Source organism: Amblyomma maculatum, chromosome 6 (genome assembly GCF_055883805.1).
Source record: "Amblyomma maculatum isolate TAMU_Amacu chromosome 6, ASM5588380v1, whole genome shotgun sequence".
In the NCBI taxonomy this organism is placed as follows: Eukaryota; Metazoa; Arthropoda; class Arachnida; order Ixodida; family Ixodidae; genus Amblyomma; species Amblyomma maculatum.
The window spans coordinates 182,997,725-183,022,443 of NC_139349.1; the positions used below are offsets into that span (position 1 = coordinate 182,997,725).

The window sequence follows — 24,719 nt, forward strand, 5'->3', positions numbered from 1 at the left end:
GCTATGCACTAAAAAACACTACAATGCTGGCACCCTGACTTTATTTCCCAGGTTATCCACAGCTCCTTTTTGTGTACATCAAGACCCACAGCAATATTTGGGTAACTGACCATAAACACCAACTTGCGCATCGCTTTCCTGCATTGCAATATTGCTGTGGTACCCAGAATCGCCCAACATGCTGGAAACGCGCATGGCCAGTGCAAGGGGGTGCCAATTTTTTCATAAGGTCTATTAGGCGGCAGAACCCGCAAGGCCCCACCTGTAGTCAGCAACCTCAACAGATGTACAAAAAAATGACAAAGTGCGGTGAGAGAGACAGAACACAAAGACAGGAGAAAAGAGAGACTGGAGTAAAATAGTAAGCAGGACAGTCCACAACAAGTAGAAATAAAATGGGGTGGAAAATAGAGCTTGGCAGTCACCTACGGCATTTTAATGATGGTTCACAAAAATGTACAAAGAGACCAAAAAAACTATATTGAGGAACAGAAATATCAAACAGAAATAAAACGAACGTGCTTACTGAGAATTTACGGGGTCGCAGTGAAGCACCTAAAGAAAACGACCAGCATGGCAGGCTTCTCATTCTGAACAGCCCGTGCCATGCCTGCGCTCCGAGCACGCGCTGTCCATCTTTATTTTCCTCTAACACTGATCTCAGCGCCTCCGCTTTATAGCATTGGCTGGCGCTATAAGGCCCCCCGCCTAGACGGAACGGCGAAATGTACGCGCCGACGGAGCAGAGATGGGGGTGCCATGGCGGCAAGCAGGTCTGCAGATAAGCCAGGAACATCTGAGGGGAGCTCCTGGGGAGGTGTCTCGAGGTACGCGGGTTTGAGACGATCTAGAGAGACGACCTCTTCACGACCATCCAGCAGGATTGTCGCTGACTTTGTTGTCCTGTTGAGGATGCTGTACGGGCCGTCGTATGAGGGGGTAAGAGGCGCCTTTACAGCGTCTCGCCTGAGAAACGAGGAAGCAAGGTCTGGGTGCACAAAGACTTGATGGGCAGATGAGCGAGGCCGCACTGAGCGCAGATGCTGAAGACAGTCTTGTAGGTGATGAAGGTATTGTAGGGGCTGGGACGAGGGAGCCAAAGGTACGAACAAGTCTCCGGGAAGCCGCAGGGATGTACCGAAGATGAGTTCGGCCGCCGAACAGCCAAGGTCATGACGCAGGACGGCACGTAGGCCTAGGAGCACCATAGGGAGGTGGTCGACCCAGTGTTCGCGACCCAGTGCCCGCGATCCAGGCACGCAGTGAGGGCAGCCTTGAGCTGGCAATGGAGCCGCTCGACCATGCCATTTGCACAGGGATGGTATGATGTGGTGCGGCAGTGTTTAGTGCCGAGTAGTCGTGTGAGCGAAGTGAAGAGGGCACATTCGAACTGGCGGCCGCGATCCGTGGTAACAATGCCGGGGCAGCCGAAGCGGGAAACCCACGCTGAAACGAAAGCTCTGGCAACTGTTTGCGCAGTAATGTCCAGAATTGGCACGGCTTCGGGCCAGCAGGTGAAGCGGTCAACCATCGTCAGAATATAACTGTAGCCCTGAGAGGGGGGAAGCGGTCCAACCAGGTCAAGATGATAATGGTCAAAGCGCGATCCAGGTGGCAGGAAAGACTGAGGAGGAGTCTTGGTATGGCGTGTCACTTTGGCGGACTGGCAAGCAAGGCACGAGCGGGCCTACTAGCGAACGTCGGTGTTAAGAAATGTTAAACACATTTCTGGGCCTTGATGACCAAGCCAAACTCTTGGAGGCGTTGAAAGAGTTCCCGGAGGTGACACTCGTGATCCTGGGGACAACGACTCGTGACGAGGATGTCGTCGATGTAGGCAAATACTGCCGGGAGTCCACGTGTCACTTCAGGAATGAATCTTTGGAAAGTTTGAGCTGCGTTGCGCAGCCCAAATGGCATGCGCGCGTACTCAAACAGTCCGAAGGGTGTAGTGATGGCTGTCTTCAGAATATTGGCTGGCTCAAGAGCAATTTGGTGGTACGCCTTGACAAGGTCCACTTTACTAAAGATCTTGCAGCCAATGTGTGGAAGGGGATAGCTGTCGTGGACCGTGTGAGCAGTGAGAGCCCGGTAGTCGCCGCACGGATGCCAGTCACCCGGTTCTTTCTTGGGCACCAGATAGAGTGGTGAAGCCCAAGTGCTGGATGAAGGGCGAATATACCCAGCTGGAGCATGTGGTCGAATTCCCGTTTTGCAATAGCCAGACGCTCACCGAAGAGGCGGCGCGGATTAGCTGCGACAGGTGGACCACACGTGGCAATATGGTGGGTTATACCGTGCTTGGGTGGCTGATGGAGATTACAAGGCCTCATGACCTCAGGAAAGTCTGCGAGGACTTAGGCGTATGGTCACGACAGAATCAAAGTTCGGATGCCAGTGGAAGCGACAGCCGATATAATGCCAGTGATGAAAAGGCGCGTCTTACTGTCGATAAGACCGACGCATGCCAACGTCCAGATCAAAATGCGTCAGGAAGTCGGATCCGAGGATGGGTTGATTTACATCTGCGACGATGAAGACCCATCGAAATGTGCGCCGCAGGCTGATGTCCAGAGTGAGGGATCGGAGACCATACGTTGCGATGGAGGTTGAGTTGGCCACACGGAGGTCCCTGTGACTTGGAAGCACGGTCGGCCTTGGAGGACGGCAGTACGCTGACTTCGGCACCAGTGTCGACGAGGAAGCGCAGGCCAGAAATGCGGTCCATGACAACGAAAAGGTGGCCAGGTTGAAGAGCGAGGTCACACGCCACCGTCAGTGCATGATCTCGCTCCGCGTTTCCCAACCAGTTGCATGGCGGAGGGCACTGGCGGGCGCAGCAGACTTACTCAGCGGTACGTCTGCTGGAAAGTTCGGTGATACCAGCTGACGCGAACTGCGAGGATTGGACGAGTGTGGACCGCTCTGCGAAGACAAACGGCGATGAGGTGTTGAGGAGAAATCATGCTGGGCATGAAAGGACGTCCGAAGGGCATCGATAGAAGCAGCCAGCTGATCGATCCGGGCCTCTAACCGTGAAATGACGGAGGTCTCCGGTGGAGATGAGAGGGCAGCGATGAAAGGAGAAGTTGCGTCGTAGACTCGATCAGCGAGCTGGGCGAGGCGGTCAAGGGTCAAGTCCCCCGCAGCAGCCAAGATGAGGCAGGTGGACTGAGGCAAGCGTTGAAGAAAGAGCTGCCTCAACAGTGCGCCATTCGAGTCGGCGTTGCTTTCGTCCAGGAGCTGCCGCATGCTAGTGAGTAGCTGGGAGGGGCGGCGGTCTCCAAGCTCTTCGTAGGTGAGCAGCTGCTGGAGACGCGCACTCTCGGACACTGTGCGGTCCAGAAGGCCCTGCTTTAGTCGCTGGTACGGGGCATCGCCCAAGGGTCCAGCTATAATGTCCGCCACCTCTTGAGCCACTTCAGGAGGCAGGTTTGAAAGTAAATAACGAAACCGAGATGCCTCCGAGGTGATGTGGCGCAGATGGAAGATGGCTTCCACTTGGGCGAACCAGATCTGTGGACATTTGGACCAGAATGTTGGTAGGCAGAGCTGGAGAGCTGCGACGTCCCATTGGCGCATGGTAGCGTCAGGCGGAAGGTCGCCTGAGGGTGGTGGGTTGTCGGGGTCTGTCATTTCTTAGGCCGGAGTCACCACTGTTGAGAATTTATGGGGTCGCAGCGGAGCACCCAAAGAAAATGACCAGCGTGGCAGGCTTCTCATTCTAAACAGCCCGTGCCGTGCCTGCACTCCGAGCACGCGCTGTCCATCTTTATTTTCCTCTAACACTGACCTCAGCACCTCCGCCTTATAGCGTCGGCGGGCGCTATATGCTGATAAATGAAACACAATGGAGAGAGGAAGAGAAAGAAAGGTATAGCCTAGACAAGACGAAGGAAAAATGCTAGAGAACCTAAACTGATGCAAAAGAAGACATCTGTCAATACGCCAGGCTATATCCCAGGTAGCACATGCGATCGGCCCGATATTAGAAATTGGGTGGCGACTCTTGGTCCGACCGTGGCCATGTGTTGCCAATGTGTTACCAATAATGGTACGTGATTTACATGTTCCCTCTATGTTGGCATTCAATTGGTTAATAGCGGGCAATAATTACCTTGTGTATAGATTTGCTTGCCAACATTGTTTATGCAATGATATATGCTGGTCAATATTGCCCAGCCATCTGCAATGCCTTGCCCATATTATGCGTATCATGGCATACATTGGTAACTATTTTCTGCCAGCATGTATGGCTTGTCGACATTGAATATATCTTGGCATTCATTGGTAAATATCATCCCGCCTGTCTTAGTGGCTTCCCAACATTGTATACATCTTTAGTTACTGTAGCTGATATTGCTTAACGAGCGGTGGCCACCGGCCAACATTGCAAATATAATGGCATACATTGGTAAATATTGTCCTGCCAGTATTGATGGCTTGTTAACATCAAATATACCTCGGCATACAGTGGTGTATATTGTCCTGCTACAGGTGATGGCTTCCCGTCATTGTGTGTATCTGTAGTTAAAATGATCGACATATAATGGCATACATTGGTAAATATTGTCCTGCCAGTATTGATGGCTTGTTAACATCAAATATACCTCGGCATACAGGGGTGTATACTGTCCTGCTACAGGTGATGGCTTCCCGTCATTGTGTGTATCTGTAGTTAAAATGATCGACGATGACACAATGACAAATATTGTCCTGCCAGTATAGCTGTTGAGGGTAAACAGCGCAGAAAAGAAGAGTACATAAGAAGTACACACACGAGCGCTCACTTGTGTACTTCTTATGTCCTCGTCTTTTCTGCACTATTTACCCTCAATGGATTACCAACTTACCCAAGCGTCTGTTTTAGTCAGTATAGCTGGCTTGTCGAAAATGAATATATCTTGGCATATATTGATTTTATCCCACCACTCTTAGTGGCTTACCAACAAAGTATACTTGTTGGTTCTAGTGGGTAATATTGCTCAATGGGCTGTAGCGACTGGCCAGCATTGCACCTATCATGGCATACATTGGTCAATATTGCACTGCCAGTATTGATTGCTTGCCAACATCGAATGTATCTTGGCATACACTGGTCAATATCCCAACAGTCGTTATGGCGTCCCAACATTGTGTATATCTGCAATTATAGTGGACGATGTTGCCTGTCAAACTGTAATGGCTTGCCAAAATACCATACATCTTTACATAGGTTAGTCAATATTCTGCCAACATTGATGGCCTAACTCAGAATATTTACTGCCATACAATAGTTAATATTTTACTACTAGTTGAGATGGTTTCCATATATTGTATCCATCATGGGTTATAGTGGTCAATATTTTATGGGTAGCTGTGATGGCTTGCCAACATTGCACGCATAATTGTACGCATTGATAGATATGATCCTATTAGTATAGGTGGCTTATTTACATTGAATACATTTTTCCATACATTGGTCGATGTGGTCCCGCCAGTTTTGGGGACATTCCAGCAATGTATATGACTCTTTCGTCTTTTCGGCGTCGTTTACATGTGATAAAAGCATGTTATCATATTCAAGACAAAGCCGACTACCGCATTCAAACGGTCAACGTAATTCGCATTTGTCAGCCTCCGGGATTCCTTGCACGTCACGTGATTTGTAATTGCGAGCCTCGGCCATTTCGGCTGTGACAGCAATACCTGTAGTTGTTCACCTTTACTACCTTATAACAGCTCTGTTTTCAGTAAGAGTGGCTTTTCATTTTTCTTTTTAGTGTCCCTTTAAGACTACTTCGTCGCCTTCCTCAATAAAATCGCAGCAAAACAGACGCTTTTTTTTTTCATGCTGACAACGCTAGCTGCCTAGTATAGAAACAAAATATGGTGCAGTATACAAACATACACTTTTACAATCTGCAATAGCACCTTCAAAACCATATGTACCCAGCTTAATTCGTAGCGATGAGGTTTTACATCTGCCTCCTGTAAACTTTTGTCCATGACGGGAAATACACTTTATTTAATCACTATTTCATTTGTGTGGTGAATATGATCAAATGCTGAAAAAACAGATTGCGCTAGTGAAGGCAAATGCTTCACTGTTTAGCCATGTATACGCTAGCTGACTCCACAACTGCCTGTATTGTGCCGTAGGTGGTCTTGCAAGCACAGAAGACAGGCTAGCGGCAGCATATTTTGTACTGTGATTTCCACCAGCCATAAACTTCCACTTGATTCCTATATGCCGGCGTGCTCTACTTTGAGTGCTTCAGCAAGGGACGAATGATGAACAAACCCTTTAGGCTGTTGATGCAGAATAGCTCACAGTCAAAAGGTATATCTGCCTATATAAAAAAATAAAGGCATTATTTTATATATGTTCTCTACCTTTGCCTGGCAGAGAAAAAATCTAGCTTTTTTTCTCAGATGTTCTGGAATCAAGTGTTTTTATTTATTCACATACCCTAAAGGCCCTTTACGGGCATTGCATAGGGGTCTGAAAACCCCATAAATTTGTTATATTACATACCAGTGAAATATAAAATATCAAACCAAATCATACATAGGGGTCTGCAAAGCACATAAATTAGTTATATTAAATAACAGTGAAACATAAAATTTCAAACCATAAACACATGCGCTGAGAGAAGCAAAGAACATAACTGACCTAAAAAAAACAATACACATACACACGTGGAACACAATGCCGGATGTAAAGCATAAAAAAATTCAATTCTGACAACAATCTATTATATGTCGGCATGGAGTAAGCACTTCAGTTTATTACAAATGCATCGTAATTTTTTTCAGGAACAATGCCTGCTGGTAGTTTATTCCAATGGTAAATTGCCAAGAAAATAGGTGAATTCCGCATAAGTTGAGTGCGAGCAATCTTGGGTTGCACTTTAAAGCATTGGTCTAAACGGGGGGAAATGCGATGTGCTGACGTGATATGAGATTCAGTGAACGGCGACGGATTGTGATAAAGCCTGTGAAAGTGACATAGCAGGTTGATAAGTCGTCGCTTTTCAAGTGAGCTTAAATTTAGGGATGATTTAATATCTGAGATGCTTGCGTATCGGGCGTATTTTCTTGTAATGAACCTAGCTGCCTTATTTTGAAGCGATTCCATTTTCTCTGCAAGATAGGTTTGATGTGGGTTCCAGATGAAACCAGCATATTCTACCTGCGATCTTACCAAAGTTATGTCTAATGAGGGTTTTGGATGCTTTAGTGGTTATGTAATCAATGTGTTTGTGCCATGTCAAATCTGAAGAAATATTGTAATAGAAGAGACATCTGGGTGAGTTGGTACGGTGACATGATGAATAAACAGTGCTACAGACTATGACGAAGATCAAGAAGCAAACAGGACAGGTGCTGACTCGCAACTGAAATTTATTGAAAAAAGCACACAATATAAATATCCAATTCAAGCCGCACTAAACCACACATTAAACAAAGAACCAAATCATGATGACCTAGCACACATAACACGTTCAAGAAACCCAACCTCATTATCTGTTAAAGCTATTGAAGGTTCACTAACACATTTTTCACCTAATCGCATGATATGCCTGGCCTCAATGATTTCCCAGTTAGTCTGTGTCGGATGGGCATCCAAAATACCTGTCTGTGTTAGAAAAGAATGGCAGCCATCACACCCATTATAATATGCAACCAGATTAGAGCCTCTACCAATCTCTAATGATCTCTCGTGCTCTCGTAACCGAAGATTAATACACCTGCCCGTTTGACCCACATACACTTTATCACAAGATAATGGAATCCTTTATATCACTCCTACTTTACATGGAACATAGGAAAACTCATGCTTCACCCGACACGTGTTTCTTTCCCAGACATTTTTCGCTGCTTTGTTCTTAACTATGCTACATACTTTTGACAGTTTATTTGGTGCTGAGAAAACCACATTAACATCAAACCTTCTGGCTACATTTTTCAAATTGTGTGACAGACCATGCACATATGCCAGAGCCACATATCTTTTTGTATCTCTCTGTCCAGCCCTCTCCTGCTCCCGTGAACCTGCGCACGATTGTTTTACTTTTTTGATCAGTTTACCACATGTTCTTCATATGGCGTGAACAGAAAATCCCGCGTTCGCTAGCCTAGATAGTTGTTCACTCAAGCTGATTCGCATATTATGAAAACATGATTTTGACAGGACTGCCCCCAGGATGGACAGAGCGATGCCATCTTTTACAAGCTTAGGATGTTGCGACCCATAATCTAGCAGCGGCTTTGCACTCCTAGGCGAATACCGCCAACAAACATGATGGGCACAAAACTTCAAAGTGAGGTCTAGAAAACACAGTTCATTCTCTTGTGACATTCGCTCAAATGTAAATCTCGGACCCAGCCCTTGCTTTTGAAAAACTTTAAGAATATTTATAGGTGTTGAGCTACTATTGCAACTTTTTTAAAAGACGAGGAAATCATCAAGATACCGAAAGATTCTTATCCCCAGCCGTTGCAAGTTTCTGGCAATCAATTCATCTACTCTACTTAAGAAAATGTCACTTAGAACAGGAGCGACCTTTGAACCAATACAGATGCCTGATTTCTGGGCATACACGGCACTGTCAAATTCAAAAACATACTTTTCAAATAAAAAGATTGTAGTAATCCCGATCGCCATCAGCTCGCGCGCCAACCCGAAGATGTAGACGAAGTGGAGCCGGAGCCTTGTTGGCACTGCACTGTTGATTCGAACGCTACCCCCGTCGCTTTGGTTTGCGGACGTTGCTTACGGTCTTGGTACCCCAATAAACACCTTACACTTGGTGGAGGTATCTCAACCGTCGCCCCAGTCGTCCTCGTAAATTTCACCCTGGAACTTCGGAACCGCACGCTACCTTACCGCCTTCGGTCACAACCATGCAGGACGCTCCCAGCCAACCATCGGCGCCCATCTCTGCCACTCCTGCCACCATCTTCTGTCCCGGGGCACAACGCCCCCGTGACCCACCTTTCTTCAGTGGTACCGACGACCATGACGTTGACGACTGGCTGGCCTCTTTCGAGAGCGTAAGCACTTACAACCGCTGGGACGATTCCATCAGACTGAGCAACGTCCTCTTCTACCTCACGGGCGTGGCGAATCTGTGGTTTCGAAACCACGAAGCCGATCTTCTGACGTGGTCTATCTTCAAGAAGAACTTCGCGGATGTCTTCGGCCATCCTGCGGTACGTAAACTCCGCGCCGAACAACGCCTCCATGCACGGCTTCAACTTCCCGAGGAAACGTTTACCAGCTACATTGAGGACGTGGTTGACCTCTGCAAGCGGGTCAATCCGTCTATGCCCGAGCCCGAAAGAGTCACCCATGTTCTAAAAGGTCTCACTGATGATGCGTACTATATGATGTCGGCCAGGGACCCTACTTCCGTATCCGACATTATAACCCTGTGACAGAGGTTTGACGAGCTACGAAAGCAACGCGCTTCTACGCGGCGGGCTGCCGCACCTGCCGGCATTGCTGGCTTGGCACTTTCTACGCCGTCTGCGGAACAGTCTCAATTAATGCAGAATATCCAAGACTTCATCCGCGAAGAAGTTGGACGCCAGCTGTCCCTCCTCCATCCAGTTCAGCCGACCGTCTGCACTTCGCAATTAGCGCCGGCCAACGCGCCATCCATCTCGCCGGCTATCCGCCAAGTTATCGAGGAGAAAGTCGCCGAAGCGCTGCCTTCTAGTGTTCCCATCGCTCCTGTGCAAGCCCCACTCACTTACGCTCAAGTAACCGCTGGAACGCGCGGTCCGCTTCCTGCATCGTCTTACCAGAACGGCCCTACATTTTATGTTCCACCTCATTTCATGGCTCCTCAGTCTCCAATCCCTCGACAGCGACGCCGCATTACGAACCCATGGCGAACCGCCGACAATCGCCCAATTTGCTATGCTTGCGGGCTCCCGGGTCACGTCGCTCGCCTTTGCCGTCAGCGCCCGCTTCATCCTGAGAACACAGTCTGTCAGTACCACTACGATCCCGAGCCGCCCTTGAGCAACGTCTCTTCTGGATCATCTCCACCTCAGGCTCAGTACTCAACACGCCGTTCGCCTTCGCCTCGCCGACGTTCCATTTCGCCAATGCTCCGGCGACAGGGCCGGATCTAAAAAAGATCTTTTGCCTTATGATTCTATGCATTCGAAAACTGTGAAAAGAGCAATAGCTTCGCAATGCTTAGAGTCTTCGCTCAGGAAATCGTGCCCGCATCAGTTGCAAACCAGCTTCCATAATCAGATGAGCCGGCTTTCGGCGGCTGGGTTCCCCTGCTCTGTGTTGGTTGCAGTTTGCGAGACCCTCCTTCAAAAGATCAAGAGCGGTACGCGAAGATGTACTGGAGAGGATAGACGGAGTTTTCGGCGCAGTTTTTATTTCGGCGCAGCTTTTCACAGTACAAATATGAACCAACTAGCCCAAGAAACGGTATTAATACAGGGCCCTACGCAAGGGGAAAACTAAATGCCGCAGTTCCGGAGGCAAGAACTGCGCGTTTGTCGAACTCGTTAAGTCCTCCGCCTCCTCCTGCCAACGTCATTGAAGTGTTAGTAGAAGGTTTTCCCGTTCTTGCGCTAGTGGATACAGGTGCTGCCGTTTCCATAATTAGTGATGCCCTTCGCCGCAAAATTCGCAAGGTCACGACGCCGCTTTCTGCCTTCTCGCTTCGTACGGCCAGTTCAGAGCGCATCACCCCTGTGGCAGCGTGCACGGTACGAGTTTGCATCAATGACATTACGTATCTCGTCGAGATGGTGGTGCTTTACGACTGCTCCCACGACATCATCTTCGGCTACGACTTTCTGTCGACTCACAGTGCTGTGATTGATTGTGCCCGTGCTGAAGTTGAGCTTTCCCCTGAGTGTAATGTTTCCCTGTGTGACCCGCCTGTGCGCCCTGCTAAACTCCTTGTAGCTGCAGACACCGACATTCCTCCCTTTTCTTCTGTTCTCGTTCCCCTTATTTCGACATCTGCCCTCCCTAGTCCTGTTCTCTTTACGCCCAAACTCACCTCCGCCCACCATAACCGCCTCCTTCTTCCTTTCGCCGTTGTAACGATTTCTGATGGCAGCTGTGTCATCTATGCTTCCAACCCTTTTCCCTGCCTGACGGTTGTTCTTCGCGGGGAGTGCCTCGGCTAAATTGAAGAGCTGGACCCTGATCGCACTTACATGTTCTCCGAACCTGAAGTTTTTCCTCACGTCGCTGCCCTCACGTCTTGTGCTGCTACGAGTGATGAGCTTCCTGTCGACACCCTTCATCGAGCTATCGCGACCGACCTTCCGTCCGCCCACCGGGACCAAATAGTCGCCCTCCTTCAGCGCTTCAGTGCATCTTTTGATGCATCCCAGCCTTCCTTGGGCCGCGCCTTGACCGTTTCTTATGCAATCGACACTGGTCCTCATGCTCCCCTGCGGCAGCGACCATATCGCGTGTCACCCACTGAGCGCCGCGTCATTCGTGACAATGTCGCCGATATGCTTCAACGGGGCATCATACGACCATCTCATAGCCCTTGGGCCTTTGGCGGGCCGTTGTCCACGCGCTAGATTGTTTGCAAGGAGCGGAGTTCTTTTCATCGCTAGATTTGCGCTCTGGCTATTGGCAAGTACCGATGGCTTCCGCTGACCGCCCGAAAACAGCCTTCATCACTCCCGATGGCTTGCATGAATTAAATGTGATGCCCTTTGGACTATGCAACGCCCCCGCCACCTTCGAGAGAATGATGGATAACATTCTCAGTGGGCTCAAATGGGAAACGTGTCTTTGTTATCTAGATGACATTGTCGTTTTCTCGAAAGATTTCCCTTCCCACCTTCTGCACCTTCAGCGTGTCCTTACGTGCCTTACTGAAGCCGGCCTACAGCTCAACTTGAAGAAATGTCACTTTGCCGCTACCAAGCTCACAATACTTGGTCATGTCATATCCAAGGATGGCGTTCTACCGGATCCTACCAAACTTCGTGCCGTCGCAGACTTCCCCAAGCCCACAACCTTGAAAGAACTTTGCAGTTTTGTCGGTCTATGTTGGTATTTCTGCCGTTTTATCCGCAACTTCGCCAGTATCATTGCCCCTTTAACGCAACTTCTCGCCGGAGGCCCGAAACTCTCCATTTGATCACCAGCCTGTGATGCTGCATTCAGTACACTACGCCGTCTACTGGTCTCTCCCCCTATACTCCGCCATTTTGACCCTGCCTGCTCGACCGAAATACACACTGATGCAAACGGCGTAGGTCTGGGCGCTGTTCTTGCTCAATGAAAACCTGGATATTCCGAGTATGTCGTCGCATACTCTAGTCGTACCCTCACGAAAGCGGAATCGAACTATTCTGTGACCGAAAAGGCGTGTCTGGCCATCATATGGGCCATTACCAAGTTTCGTCCTTATATTTACGATCGCCCATTCTACGTTGTTACCGACCACCACGCGCTCTGTTGGCTATCCTCCCTCAAAGACCCCTCCAGCCGCCTCGCCCGCTGGGCGTTACGTCTTCAGGAGTACAATATCCACGTCATCTATTGATCTGGACGCAAGCACACCGACGCTGATGCCCTTTCCCATTCACCGCTTCCTAACGACTCGACGGCTGGCTTCGTTTGTGCCTACGATATATCGCCGCTCAACATTACCAACATGAAATCTGAGCAGCAGAAGGATCCATGGATATCCTCCCTCTTAACATTCCTGTCTACGCCTGCAGAGCAGTCTCCGTCACGTGCACTTCGTCGTCAGGCCCACCACTTCGCCACTCGTGATGAACTTTTATACTGCCGCAATTACCATCCTACAGGGCGAAAGTGGCTTCTCGTGATTCCGCGACATCTCCGTGCTGAAATCTGCGCCTCTTTCCACACCGATCCCCAATGCGGCCGTGCAGGTGTCATGAAAACCTATTCTCGACTGCGTATGAGATATTACTGGCGCGGCATGTACCGCTTCATTCGTCAGTACATCCGATCCTGTACCGCCTGCCAACGTCGCAAGAATCCATCCCCTCAGCCAGCCGCTCCGTTGCAGCCATTGCCTTGCCCCAGCCGCCCTTTTGAACGTGTCGGTATCGATCTGTATGGCCCGCTTCCGACAACGTCGGCTAACAACCGCTGGGTCATCGTAGCCGTTGACCACCTAACCCGTTACGTGGAAACATCGGCCTTGCAGTCTGCCACCGCACGGGATCTTGCTTCTTTCATTCTGCATCACCTCGTTCTTCGTCACGGCGCACCGAAAGGATTGATCAGTGACCGCGGACGTGCGTTTCTTTCCGACACTGTCGAAGCCCTCCTCAAACAGTGCCAGATCATTCACCGGAGCACCACGGCGTATCACCCCCAAACGAACAGCATGACTGAGCGATTTAATCGCACTCTTAGTGACATGCTAGCCATGTACGTTGATAGCGCTCACTCTAATTGGGACCAAGTGCTGCCTTTCGTAACGTACGCCTACAATACGGCTACGCAGACTACGACTGGTTTCTCCCCCTTCTATCTTTTATATGGTCGTGAACCCACGTCCACCATGGATACTATCCTGCCCTACCACCTCGACGCTTCAGAGACCACTCTACTGTCTGAAGCGCACACATCTGCCGAAGAATGCCGACAATTGGCGCGCTCGTTTACAACGGAGAACCAGGCTCAACAAAAGCATAACCGGGACCCTACAAATCCAGCGCCTTCATATCCCTCAGGTGCCCTCGTTTGGCTCTGGGTGCCTTCCTCTGCACCCGGCCTCTCATCCAAACTCTTATCGCGCTATCATGGACCTTACCGCATTCTCGAACAATCTTCTCCTGTCAATTACGTAGTAGAGCCCTTGAACCCATCTCCAGATCATCGCCGCCGCGGTCGAGAAACTGTACATGTCGACCGCCTCAAGCCGTATTATGATCCCCCTACCCTTTCCTCAGCATGAGTCGCCAGGATGGCTCCTTTTCCGCCGGGGGGTATTGTAATCCCGATCGCCATCAGCTCGTGCGCTATCCCAAGAGGTAGACGAAGTGGAGCCGGAGCCTTGTTGGCACTGCACTGTTGATTCAAACGCTACCCCCGTCGCTTTGGTTTGCGGACGTTGCTTACGGTCTTGGTACCCCAATAAACACCTTACAAGATGTTAATTCCAAAAATGACCCGGTTGATATACCACAGTTGTACCAAAAGCTATTTCATCATTCTGTTCCAAAATGCCCATTCGCAGACTTGTCATGAGAGCGTCATGAGGAATCAAATAAAATAGATCCTTGACATCAATGCTAACTGCCGAGCAATCCCCTGGTTTGTCCGTTTTCAAGTACTTCAAGAACTTCAAGTTTTCAAGATACGGATCTTCAAAATGCAAAGTAGACAAATGTTTCTGCAAATAGTTTGAGACAATACATTGCCAGGAGCCCTTCTCAGAAATTATCGCTTTAAAAGGTTCGCCAGGTTTATGAGTTTTCACAGAAAAGAATATGTGCAGAAACTCTGATTTGGCGTCTTTTACAGCTGTGGCCAATCTGCCTAAATTCAGTTCCCCTAACAAGTGCAAAGCCTCTCTCTTCACCTTCTTAGTATCCTTCGACACCACCTTAAAATTCTTCTCAACAGCCTCCAACGCTTTCTGGTTGTACACATCACCAGACAGAATAACAAAACGACCGTCTTTATCTGAGAAAGCGACCTTAAGATTCCTATTGACCATGAAATCAACCCCAATACTTAAGACTCACGTTGGCACCGTTCACATTGCGAGCTCAGCAAGTCTACTTTTGTTCAGCTTGAACCAGCAAGTCTTCGCGACCTATGAGCGTGTATCTGTCTGGTAACATGAAAGTCCTGGGTTCGACGTACACCCCAATAACTGTTTTCATTCTGCTCAATAACCTTCCCTCAGTTACGGAACTTCCTAGAGAAATTTAGCATTAATCTGGACATTTCAAACTGCCCTTAAATTATCCATCGGGATTTTTCATTCATGGTGAACGACGATGAATTTTCTGTGATACGGAACCGTTATTGACCTTGCATTAAAGTCATTTGAATTCGGCCAACGAAGTGATATGCCTATAAGAGAGCGGTCCTGGCATGGTGTAATGGCGGTAGCGCAGAATGTCTCATATATTGGATCGAGGCACGCCATCATGAGAACACATTAAAAGAGCTTGCAAAGCAAAGGCACGGTAAATGAAAAGAGAACAGCGATTATTCTGCTAAAGTCAATGCAGCATACTAACAAAAGCAGGGCTCAAAAATGCATTTGTTTGTAGGAGGCACCTGGCGCATGTGCGCATTATCTTCTCCTAGATGGCTGCAGCATCATCAATGTTCTCGCCTCTACACAAAGGTCAACCTTAATTTTTGTGCTTCAGGCTGCCATACAAAAAATCGGCAGGAGCTGAAAAAAAAAATATCACCCTCATGAACATCACCAGTCCTCGCAGCGACGCATGAACAGCCACAACTCGTATCCCAGAAGTACTTTTGAAAATCTTTAAGTGGAGTCCCTATAGGTGGTGCACGGGGCGTATATTCCGGCTGCTGATGTGTCTGGCCACTTACCTCAGATGTTCCCTCAGCAGAGACGAAGCTGTCGGTGTCAGCGGTTGAGGCTGGCCTGGCTGGTGCATCCACGGGAGGCAGCAATGCAGCATCCTCGGTGGCACCTTCTGCAAGCAGGCGCCCTTGGCAGCGTAGCCGCCGCCCATCTGCCAGCAAAGACTGCAGTCTGGCAGCCACCTGCAGTACAGAACACATAAGTGTCAGGACTGCATCTTTGCATAATGCCTGCCTCAGTTTTGTGCAGATTCTGTGCGTACACAATGACAACAATGTGTGGGGTTTAAAGGGAAAATGGGTGTTGTTTTTTCGGCAAGGGGAAATTTCAAATTTGTAACCCCATCACAATCCTTTAAATCCCTTCTCTCTGGTGGAAAAGCTGTTTTTAAAATACCAAGTAGAAGTATTTTAAGAGTGAAAACGACGAAATTCTGCCAACAAATAACGTTGCATTGTATCAGGCCCTAAAGTGACAGGCGTGGCCACAAAGTGATCGCGCATGCGTTAATAAGCTAAACTGATGATTGTGAGAGCTCTTCTTGATGTGAAAAACTCTTGAGTACCGCATTTGATATTCTGCATTTCTCCTTGGGAATACTAGGGCCAGCATAGCTGGAGCAATCCTTTCGCCATCCCTGCATCGTGCGATAGATCTTCTGGTCGTCGTGACAATCGCAGCATGGTTAAACCATCGAAACAGTCAGCCAATGCAACCCCTCTTCTCTCTTTGGATTGCAAGTGGCGACCAGAAAATAGATCTTTTGTTATTTGCAGTCAAGGTTAGGTGCTAAGGAACAGATTGTCCTAGCAGCCTTGCTTTTGTGCAGACAGCCAGGATTATTGGCACTCATCTGTGACAACTGTTTTACTTTATAAGTGTTAATTTTTTATACAGTTAATCTTCCCATAAGGGACCAGCATTTGTAGAATTTATTCGGATGCATGTTTGCTAGTGGCTTTCTTTCTCCCTTTAGTGTGTAAAGGTTCAGGGCAGTTCGTAGCAGAAATATTAGAGCGGAAAAAGGCCCAAGGTGTGCAACCAAAGGTTAAGTGTGAGGAGCATGAGGGGCTGATTAATCGAAGGAAACGTAGAGACAGAAGGCAGGGACTTTTTATGTTGGTGTAGCATACTTAGTGCACACCTTCACAGGTTTAGCAAGAGATCTTTGGCCTAGTGTCACATGTAGCAGCTTTGGAACAAGAGCTCGAGGCAGTAAACACACAAAAAAAAAACTGCAGGAAAACCTAGAAATGCAATGAAAAATGGCCGATACTGCCAACAGAGGAAACAATGGCAGACCTCCTGGTGCAGGCCACGTAGCTGGGGCAGGCAGTGGCAAGGGCAGCGAAGTCAAATTAAGTCAGGTGGGGCCAAGAACTGGAGACTCGTTCGAAAGTAGCAGCTAAGAAGTCTGGAAAGGCAACAGAGGTAAAGAACGAAGAACTTCCCAGTGAAGAGGACACAGAAATAAGGAATGAGGAGCCAGTAGTTGAGAAAGAGTGCCCAAGTGCTCTTATCGCCAGGGGTTCTAACATGAGCATGAACTATAATCGAACATGTAAAGAGTGATATTTCCCAAGGAGGACAATAACGCGGCACTGAAAGAAACTAAGAACAAGCTGAATTATGCAGGGTGCAACAGATACTCCATGACAGTGCTGGGAAAGCTACGAAGCTGAAATGCATTATTTTCCTGCGCAGCTGAATATATGCCCCATGTTAGAATTAGTCATCGTCATCACCATCAGCCTGATTATACCCACTGCAAGGCGAAGGCCTCTCCCACATTTCTCCAATTAACCCGGTTCTGTGCTAGCTGCATCCACTTGACCCCAGCGAACTTCTTAACCTCATCCGCCCTCTTAACATTCTGCCGCCCCCTGCTACGCTTTCCTTCCCTTGGAATCCAGTTTGTTACCCTAAGCAACCATCGGTTATCCTCTCTTTATGTCCGCACTACATGTCCTGCCCATGCATAATTCTTTTCTTAATTTCCACTAGAATGTCAGTAACTCGAGTTATTTCTCTGACCCACTCTGCACGCTTCCTATCTCTTAATGTTACCCCTACCCTTTTTCGTTCCATAGCCCTCTGGGTTGTCTGCAATCTAAGTAGAGCCCTGTTAGTTAGCCTCCGCGTCTCAGCCCCATAGTTGAGTACAGGTAAGATGCAGCTGTTGTATACTTTCCTCTTGAGCGATACCGGTAAGCTGCTAGTCATAATCTGCGAGTGCTTACCAAATGCGCTCCATCCCAATCTTTTTCTTCTTGTTATTTCCTTTTCATGGTCCGGATCTGCGGTTACTACCTGTCCTAAGTAGGCATATTCGCCTACGACTTCCAGTGCTTCGCTACCTAACGTAAACTGTTGAACATTACCTTAGTCTTCTGCATATTGATTTTTAAGCCTACCTTTCAACTTTTCCAGTCTAGGTCATTAATTATTATTTGCAGTTCATCCTCAGAGTTACTTAGCAAGGCAATGTCATCAGCAAATTGCAGATTACTGAGGTATTCTCCATCTACCCTTACCCCTAACTGCTCCCATTCCAAGTCTCTGAATACTTCCTCTAAGCAAGCTGTGAATAGTACTGAGGAGATCGTGTCTCCTTGCCTAACACCTTTCTTTATGAAAATTTTGTTACTTTCTTTATGCAGAACTATGGTTGCTGTGCAGCCACTATATATATCTTCCAGCACTTTCATGTACGGATCGTCTACCCCGATTTCGCAATGCCTCCATCACTGCCGAGCATTAGTAGCTGTGCCTTAAACAAACGGAAATCATAAAGCTTGTTATTTTGACCACAATTTTAAATAGCTGCAATTATTACACTGTTTTAACACGAATGCAAAGCATTTTTTTCTTCCCCAGGTTTTCTGAGTTCCATCTGGGGTTTTTGAGAATCGAGAAACTCGCTCCTCTGAACCCTTCTAAAAACCTCATTCCTTGTCAGTCAGTAAAACTGAAGGGATGTTAACACAGTGGTCTCATGATTTTGCAATCAGGTGTGCTTCGATAATGACCCTCTCGACTTTGGTCCAGGCCCGTGCTCAGATTACCGTTTTTTTTCATAGAGAGGCTCACATTTATTCTTATCTGTTTCAAACATATTCCAGTGCTCATCCAGGTGGCCGCTGGCTCTATTACATACGAGCCTTGCATACAGCATGCATGTATGGGAGTGCATACAGCAACACCACTTATGTGTGACCTTTGTGCATTTTGTGCTGTCGTGAAGTGTGCATGCAACTGTCGAGTGGTATTCAAAAGCATGTGAACAAACTGCTGACTGTTTATGCATGCATACAGCATGCTTAAACATGCGTGCTGAAACAAACTTCTGATTGTGTTTAGGCATGCATACGGCATGCATGTATGGGAGTGCATACAGCAATGACATCAATTATGTTAGCCTTGGTGCATTTTGTGCTGTCGTGAAGTGTGCATGAAACGGTCTAACAGTATTCAAAAGCATGTAAACAAACTGCTTATTGCGTTTAAGCATGCATACAGCATGCTTAAACATGCATGCTGAAAGGCTACATGCTGAAACATACTTCTGATTGTGTTCAGGCATGCATACAGCATGCATGTATGAGAGTGCATACAGCACTGACACCACTTATGTCTGACCTCTGTCATAGCCTCCTTTACACTCTCTGTGCCTGTACAATACAGCGGCGCCGTCGAGTAAAGTTGCGCAGCGCTGCCGCTCCCGTAGCTGAGGGCGCCACTGACGTAGGTGTCGAGGCGCACGGGTACGAACGTCGGCACGGGGTGGAAGCGCATTTATTCGCTCGCGGGATAACTGTCTCTAAGCATGAATCATGCATATTCAGCATATTTACTTGCAAGGCAGACATCCTCTAAGCATAACAAGTGATCATGATACTTGTTAGGCAATGACACCAACGCTATGACATTTTATGAGGCAGTTTCAAGAAATTGCGCATGGCTTGAAAAACGGCATGACTGCTCTGCTAGCGCCAATGCTAATAGAAAAATTACAATGCTAGTCTACGCTGCCGTAAAACAAAATTTAGGAAGAAAGGCACTAGCATTTATTTACACATTTCACAACAGCAGTTGTGCTACAGAGTACCATGCAAAAGTGGCGTGATGAACAGTTGCCACAAGTAGGGAAAAATGTACATGGTGACTGCTGTCACTGATAGTAATTCAAAAGCCAGCTTGATTTACAGACGATATGAACAACTGCATCACAGTATGCCATTGAGATCTGTAAGGAGAACAATTTCAGTATCAGTTGTTACTTTCAATGATTCAACGCACCATACAAATGTTGCTTTTTTTATTTTGAAAAACAAGGAAGACAAATATACACGTTGCATCTTTCTGTTTCGCTCACTTCAAAGTAATCGTCACAAAAGGTAAAGCTTGTGTTTTTATTTTATCACAGAATTGCGCGGTTAGCAAAACAAAAAATACTGCGCTGGAGATCACGTAAGATGCCACACAGACGAGCTAACCAGGGAAGAAGTTAGCACCGCAGTCCAGAAAATACACGTGCACAATATTATTGTTAACTTACTGACGCATAATATGAAGTGTGCATTCAACCTTCGAGCGGTATTCAAAAGCATGTGAACAAACTGCTGATTGCATTTAAGCATGCATGCTGAAAGGGTACATGCCAAAACAAACTTCTGATTGTGTTTAGGCATGCATACAGCATGCATGTATGAGAGTGCATACAGCAAGGGCGCCAATTATGTATGCCTTGGTGCATTTTGTGCTGTCGTGAAGTGTGCATGAAACTGTTGAGCGGTATTCAAAAGCATGTGAACAAACTGCTGATTGCGTTTAAGCATGCATACAGCATGCTTAAACATGCATGCTGAAAGGCTACATGCTGAAACAAACTTCTGATTGTATTTAGGCATGCATACGGCATGCATGTATGAGAGTGCATACAGCACTGACACCACTTATGTGTGACCTCTGTGCATTTTGTGCTGTCTTGAAGTGTGCATGCAACTGTTAAACAGTATTCAAAAGCATGTGAACAAACTGATGATTGCATTTAGGCATGTATACAGCATAATTAAACATGCATGCTGAAACAGACTCATGATTTTGGTGCGCTTCAGGCTGCACTTTTCCAACTAGCCCAAGAAACAGCCTTGTGATTGGCTCTGGTCTCACTCATCCTTACGATTTCTATGTTGAGCAATTGCTTTCTGTGGTTTGTAAGCAGAAAGAACCCGGGTATACTCCTGCTGCCTTTGAGCTATAGCTGCTGATGGGTGTGCATGCACATGTTTGAAAAATAAATGTTGATTTAAACTTCTTTTTGGCCATATAAAATCATGTCTTGCCTTACATATTGCATGTGTGATGACTTGCAAAAAAGAAATTTCCTTAATAATTGAAACAGGAGGTCATGTTGCATGTGTGTGGTACTTCTCTGATAATTTTCAGCAAATTTGAAAGTACTGTAAACGAAAACGATAGAATTTTCGCACTCTTAGGGACCATGGACACCTGCAAAAAATTGTGAAGTTTGAAAAATCAAGTTCTACAGAAAAAGTCCCCTTGGAAGAGGAAGGGGTCAGCAGTTGTGTGTCTACTTTGATGCTGTGGAGTAGTCATACAGACGGCGAACGACAACCACGTCGCGGGCGAGACCAAGTCCAGACCGAGCTGCGAACCTGCCACTGCGAATTTCCTAACTGCCATGTTTTGAGGATGCTTCACTGGACAGTCTTCACAGTCCGTATGGTGAAGCATCCTCAAAATGTGGTGGGGCCATTAGTGAATACTGCTACTGCACTGCACTGCAAAAAAGTCCCCAAAGTCCATACTTCTAATGGCTCCTTTCTAGCTTGAATTTTGCTTCATTTGAACACATTTTGGACCCCATGAAGCCTGAATTATAGACTGTCCAAAATAGATTCTCTATGCAGCCAATGTAGATATGGTCCGAAAAATTGAGAAATCCAGTTGTGCTGCATATGGAATTTCAAGCGCCCTTACACAGTCGAACCTCGTTATAACGAAGTAGTACGGGGGCGCGAAAATAGTTTGTTATATCTGATATTTGTTATAAAAGTGAGCACCCAAATTCCTGTAAATAAGTTAACTAACAAAAACGAAACAAAATGCATACTAATATGGGCAACACAAAGTTGCAAAAACGCAGAATTTTTTTATTAAAAACTAGGTAAAAGCATGAAATCTCGCTTTTCGTTCTGTATTGGAGAGTAAAAATAAATACTAAGAAGGGATGTTGCCTCCGCGCACAATTTGCGGGACGGAGCCAAAGGACTCTGGGAGTGTAGCGCGTGCGTCGGTCGGTTCCAGTGGCAGAAGCGCGGCAGGGACTCACGCCATGACGAGACAATGGGGATGGCATGCCAGTCACATGTATGTCAGGCGTTGCATGGCCGGACTGAAGCAGCGGCGGCGGTGACGCTCGAGTCCGGCCATGGCTGTTCGTGCCCTTCGAGATCACCGCGCGTGCATGTGTGATCTCGGAGGGCACTGGTCATTGGTGCTAGTTTTTGTCGCCGCCGCTAGATGATACAGCACGCAAACGCGAGGGCGATTTAAACAAACTTAAGCGGCCCCACCCGAGTCCGGGCATGACCATTCATGACCTCCAGGATCACCGCGCATGGAGCTATGATCTCGAAGGCGATAAGGCTGCCGCTAAATGATGCGACACGCGAACGCACGGGCAATTTAAACACACTTCTGAGGTGGGCAATTTGACATTGAAAAATTGCGTTGTTGATGTTTTTTTCCGGCTCCTTTTTAATGCAAAACAACTGCTTTGTTATAACAGATCTAGCGTCAAATTTAGAAATTTTCTTTCGTTATACAGAAAGAAATCTCGTAAAAATAAAACCATAAACCAACCAAACTTTGATTTTAGTTTGCTTTATCCAATAATTTGCTACATCTGTGTTCGTTATAGCGAGGTTCGACTGTACCTTAGCTCTATGCAGCATGTCGTGGTCAGGGGCCCAAATTTTCATAATTAACAGAATATATCGAGCACATATCAAGGCTAGCAATACCGCCAAAGAGATGTACATCTCCAGACTAGCTGACTCTATCAAGATAAAACCAAAGGCTAAGAAAGACGCAGAAGGACAGTACAAGTATTTCGAGTATTCTTCACAACGGAATCCAAATACATGAAAGCAACGCTAAAGTGGATTGTTTTAACAATTACTTTAAATCAGTGTCTCTAAATATAAAAGATAGGAATGCTTTTCCCAACATTACTTGCAGTGTGCCAAATGTAATGCCTCCAATTACTATTACAGTAGAGGGTATCTGGAACTGTCTCAACTCCATTAATGAAGCCATAGTAAATGGCACAGATTGAATCTCTCCGCGGACACTCAGACTGTTCTTTCATTATATTACAACATTACAAATAATATTCTGCAAAACTCTCGAAAGTGGCATAGCAAAAAAGCCCATGTAGTTTCAGTGTTTAAAAGTGGTTCAAAATCCTCTGATTTAACTATAGGCCAATTTCACTTTGTCCCATATGTTTTGACGTTTTTGGGCACATCCTATATAGCAATATAATAAGGCACTTGGAAGGAAGCAATTTTTTTTTCCAAATCAGCTTATTTTTGCAAAGGTGTGAGCTGCACCATCCAGCTGACTGAACTATTTCACGAGCTTGCAGATACTCCTGCAAAATGAATGCGTACCGATGCAATCTTTCTCGATTATCGCAAATCCTTCGATTCCGTATTACATGACCTATTAATACATAAAATGAGCATTTTTAATTTGGACGCGAAAGTGATCAAGGTTATTGAAGGTTACCTGAACGACATAATATAATGCATAGTTCTTGGAGGTAAGGATTCTAGTTTTGTCCAAGTCCCGTGCCGCAAGCCTTGGTGCTGGGGCCGCTACTCTTTTTAATTTACATCAGTGATATCACTTCAAACAATTCCTCACAAATGAGACATTTTGCAGATGGCTGTGCTTTTTACAGATCCATTCGCAATCAATGTGATATAGACTCACTCCAGCAGGACCTGAACAGCATAGCCTCCTGGTGTCAAAATTAGGAACTTAGCCTAAATATTGATAAATATTACCAGGCAACATTCCCTTGATCTAGAATAACTGATAACCCTACTTACAAACTACTCCCCTACACCCCGCCAAACCTTCAGCAAAACTATTCGTGTTTATGATAAAGGAAACTGATTTTTTAATAATGAATTACATGCTTTCCTGCCGTCTTTCCAATCTACTTTTCATAGTCGATCTATTGAAGACAACTGGTTAACCTTCAAGAATAAGATAAACGAACAAACTTGCAAGTTCATTCCTTCTACCAGTTTTCGGGCCAATCGCCAAAAACCTTGGTTTACTAAAACTCTCAAAAGATTGGAAAGAAAGGAAAGACGACTTTATAGGTCAGCAAAAATGCAGTCTAATACAGAAGCATGGCAGCGATATCATGCAGCCGAGGACACGTACTACACAGCACTCCGTAGCGCCAAAAAAACTTTTTTCGAAACTGACCTACCAAAAATCCTGGTCAACAACCCTAGAAAGTTTTGGGAAATACTAAACCCACAAGCGACATGTACCATTACCCTTACCAGAGTCCTTCAATGCTTTTCTGGTCACGAAACTCCGCCGTAACGCTATGGGAGAGCTTCATATGTTGACCGCGCCTTCCGCGAGGCGGCGCCAGGTGTACGATGGGGGCCAGCGATGGGAACATCGACACGGGCAGAGCCCTTTTTGAGCGCGACGTGGCCTGTGCGGCTGCTGTTATTTTCGCTCCTAAGTTTGTTTTCATTCCTACAGCAGTGAATGTGACACGTTAGCCTGCGACGCCGAAGACCTGCTGTGTGACGGGTTGCCGTTCTGGATACCGAGGCACGCAACAGAAAGCCTCGCTGTTCTGTTTACCGAGCGATGCCGAGCAGCGTGATAAATGAAAGCGGGCTATACCAAGACGGGAAAGCGGCGGATTCACTTTCGCCTCAAAGCATGTCCGTGTCTGCGAAAGGCATTTTGACTCCACTGATATTATTCGGACTGACGATTGACAGCCGCACTGCCTCCGCTGGTGTTGGCTGTGCATCGCATTATGTGAGCACCACAGCAGAGGTGGTGCACCTTTTCTTGAAGTGCCGCCTACATTTCTTTACG

The 24,719-nt window shown here is 46.9% G+C and overlaps 1 protein-coding gene across 3 annotated transcripts in view; it reads right to left on the minus strand.

The window, feature by feature from the left end:
- Positions 1 to 24,719, minus strand: part of Miga (mitoguardin) — a 272,249-nt gene that overhangs the window by 157,882 nt on the left and 89,648 nt on the right. For all 3 annotated transcript variants that reach the window (XM_084607736.1, XM_084607734.1, XM_084607735.1), the window contains one exon: positions 15,554 to 15,730. In XM_084607736.1, the coding sequence (XP_084463862.1) occupies positions 15,554 to 15,730 (177 nt within the window). The remainder of the gene's footprint in view (positions 1 to 15,553; positions 15,731 to 24,719) is intronic.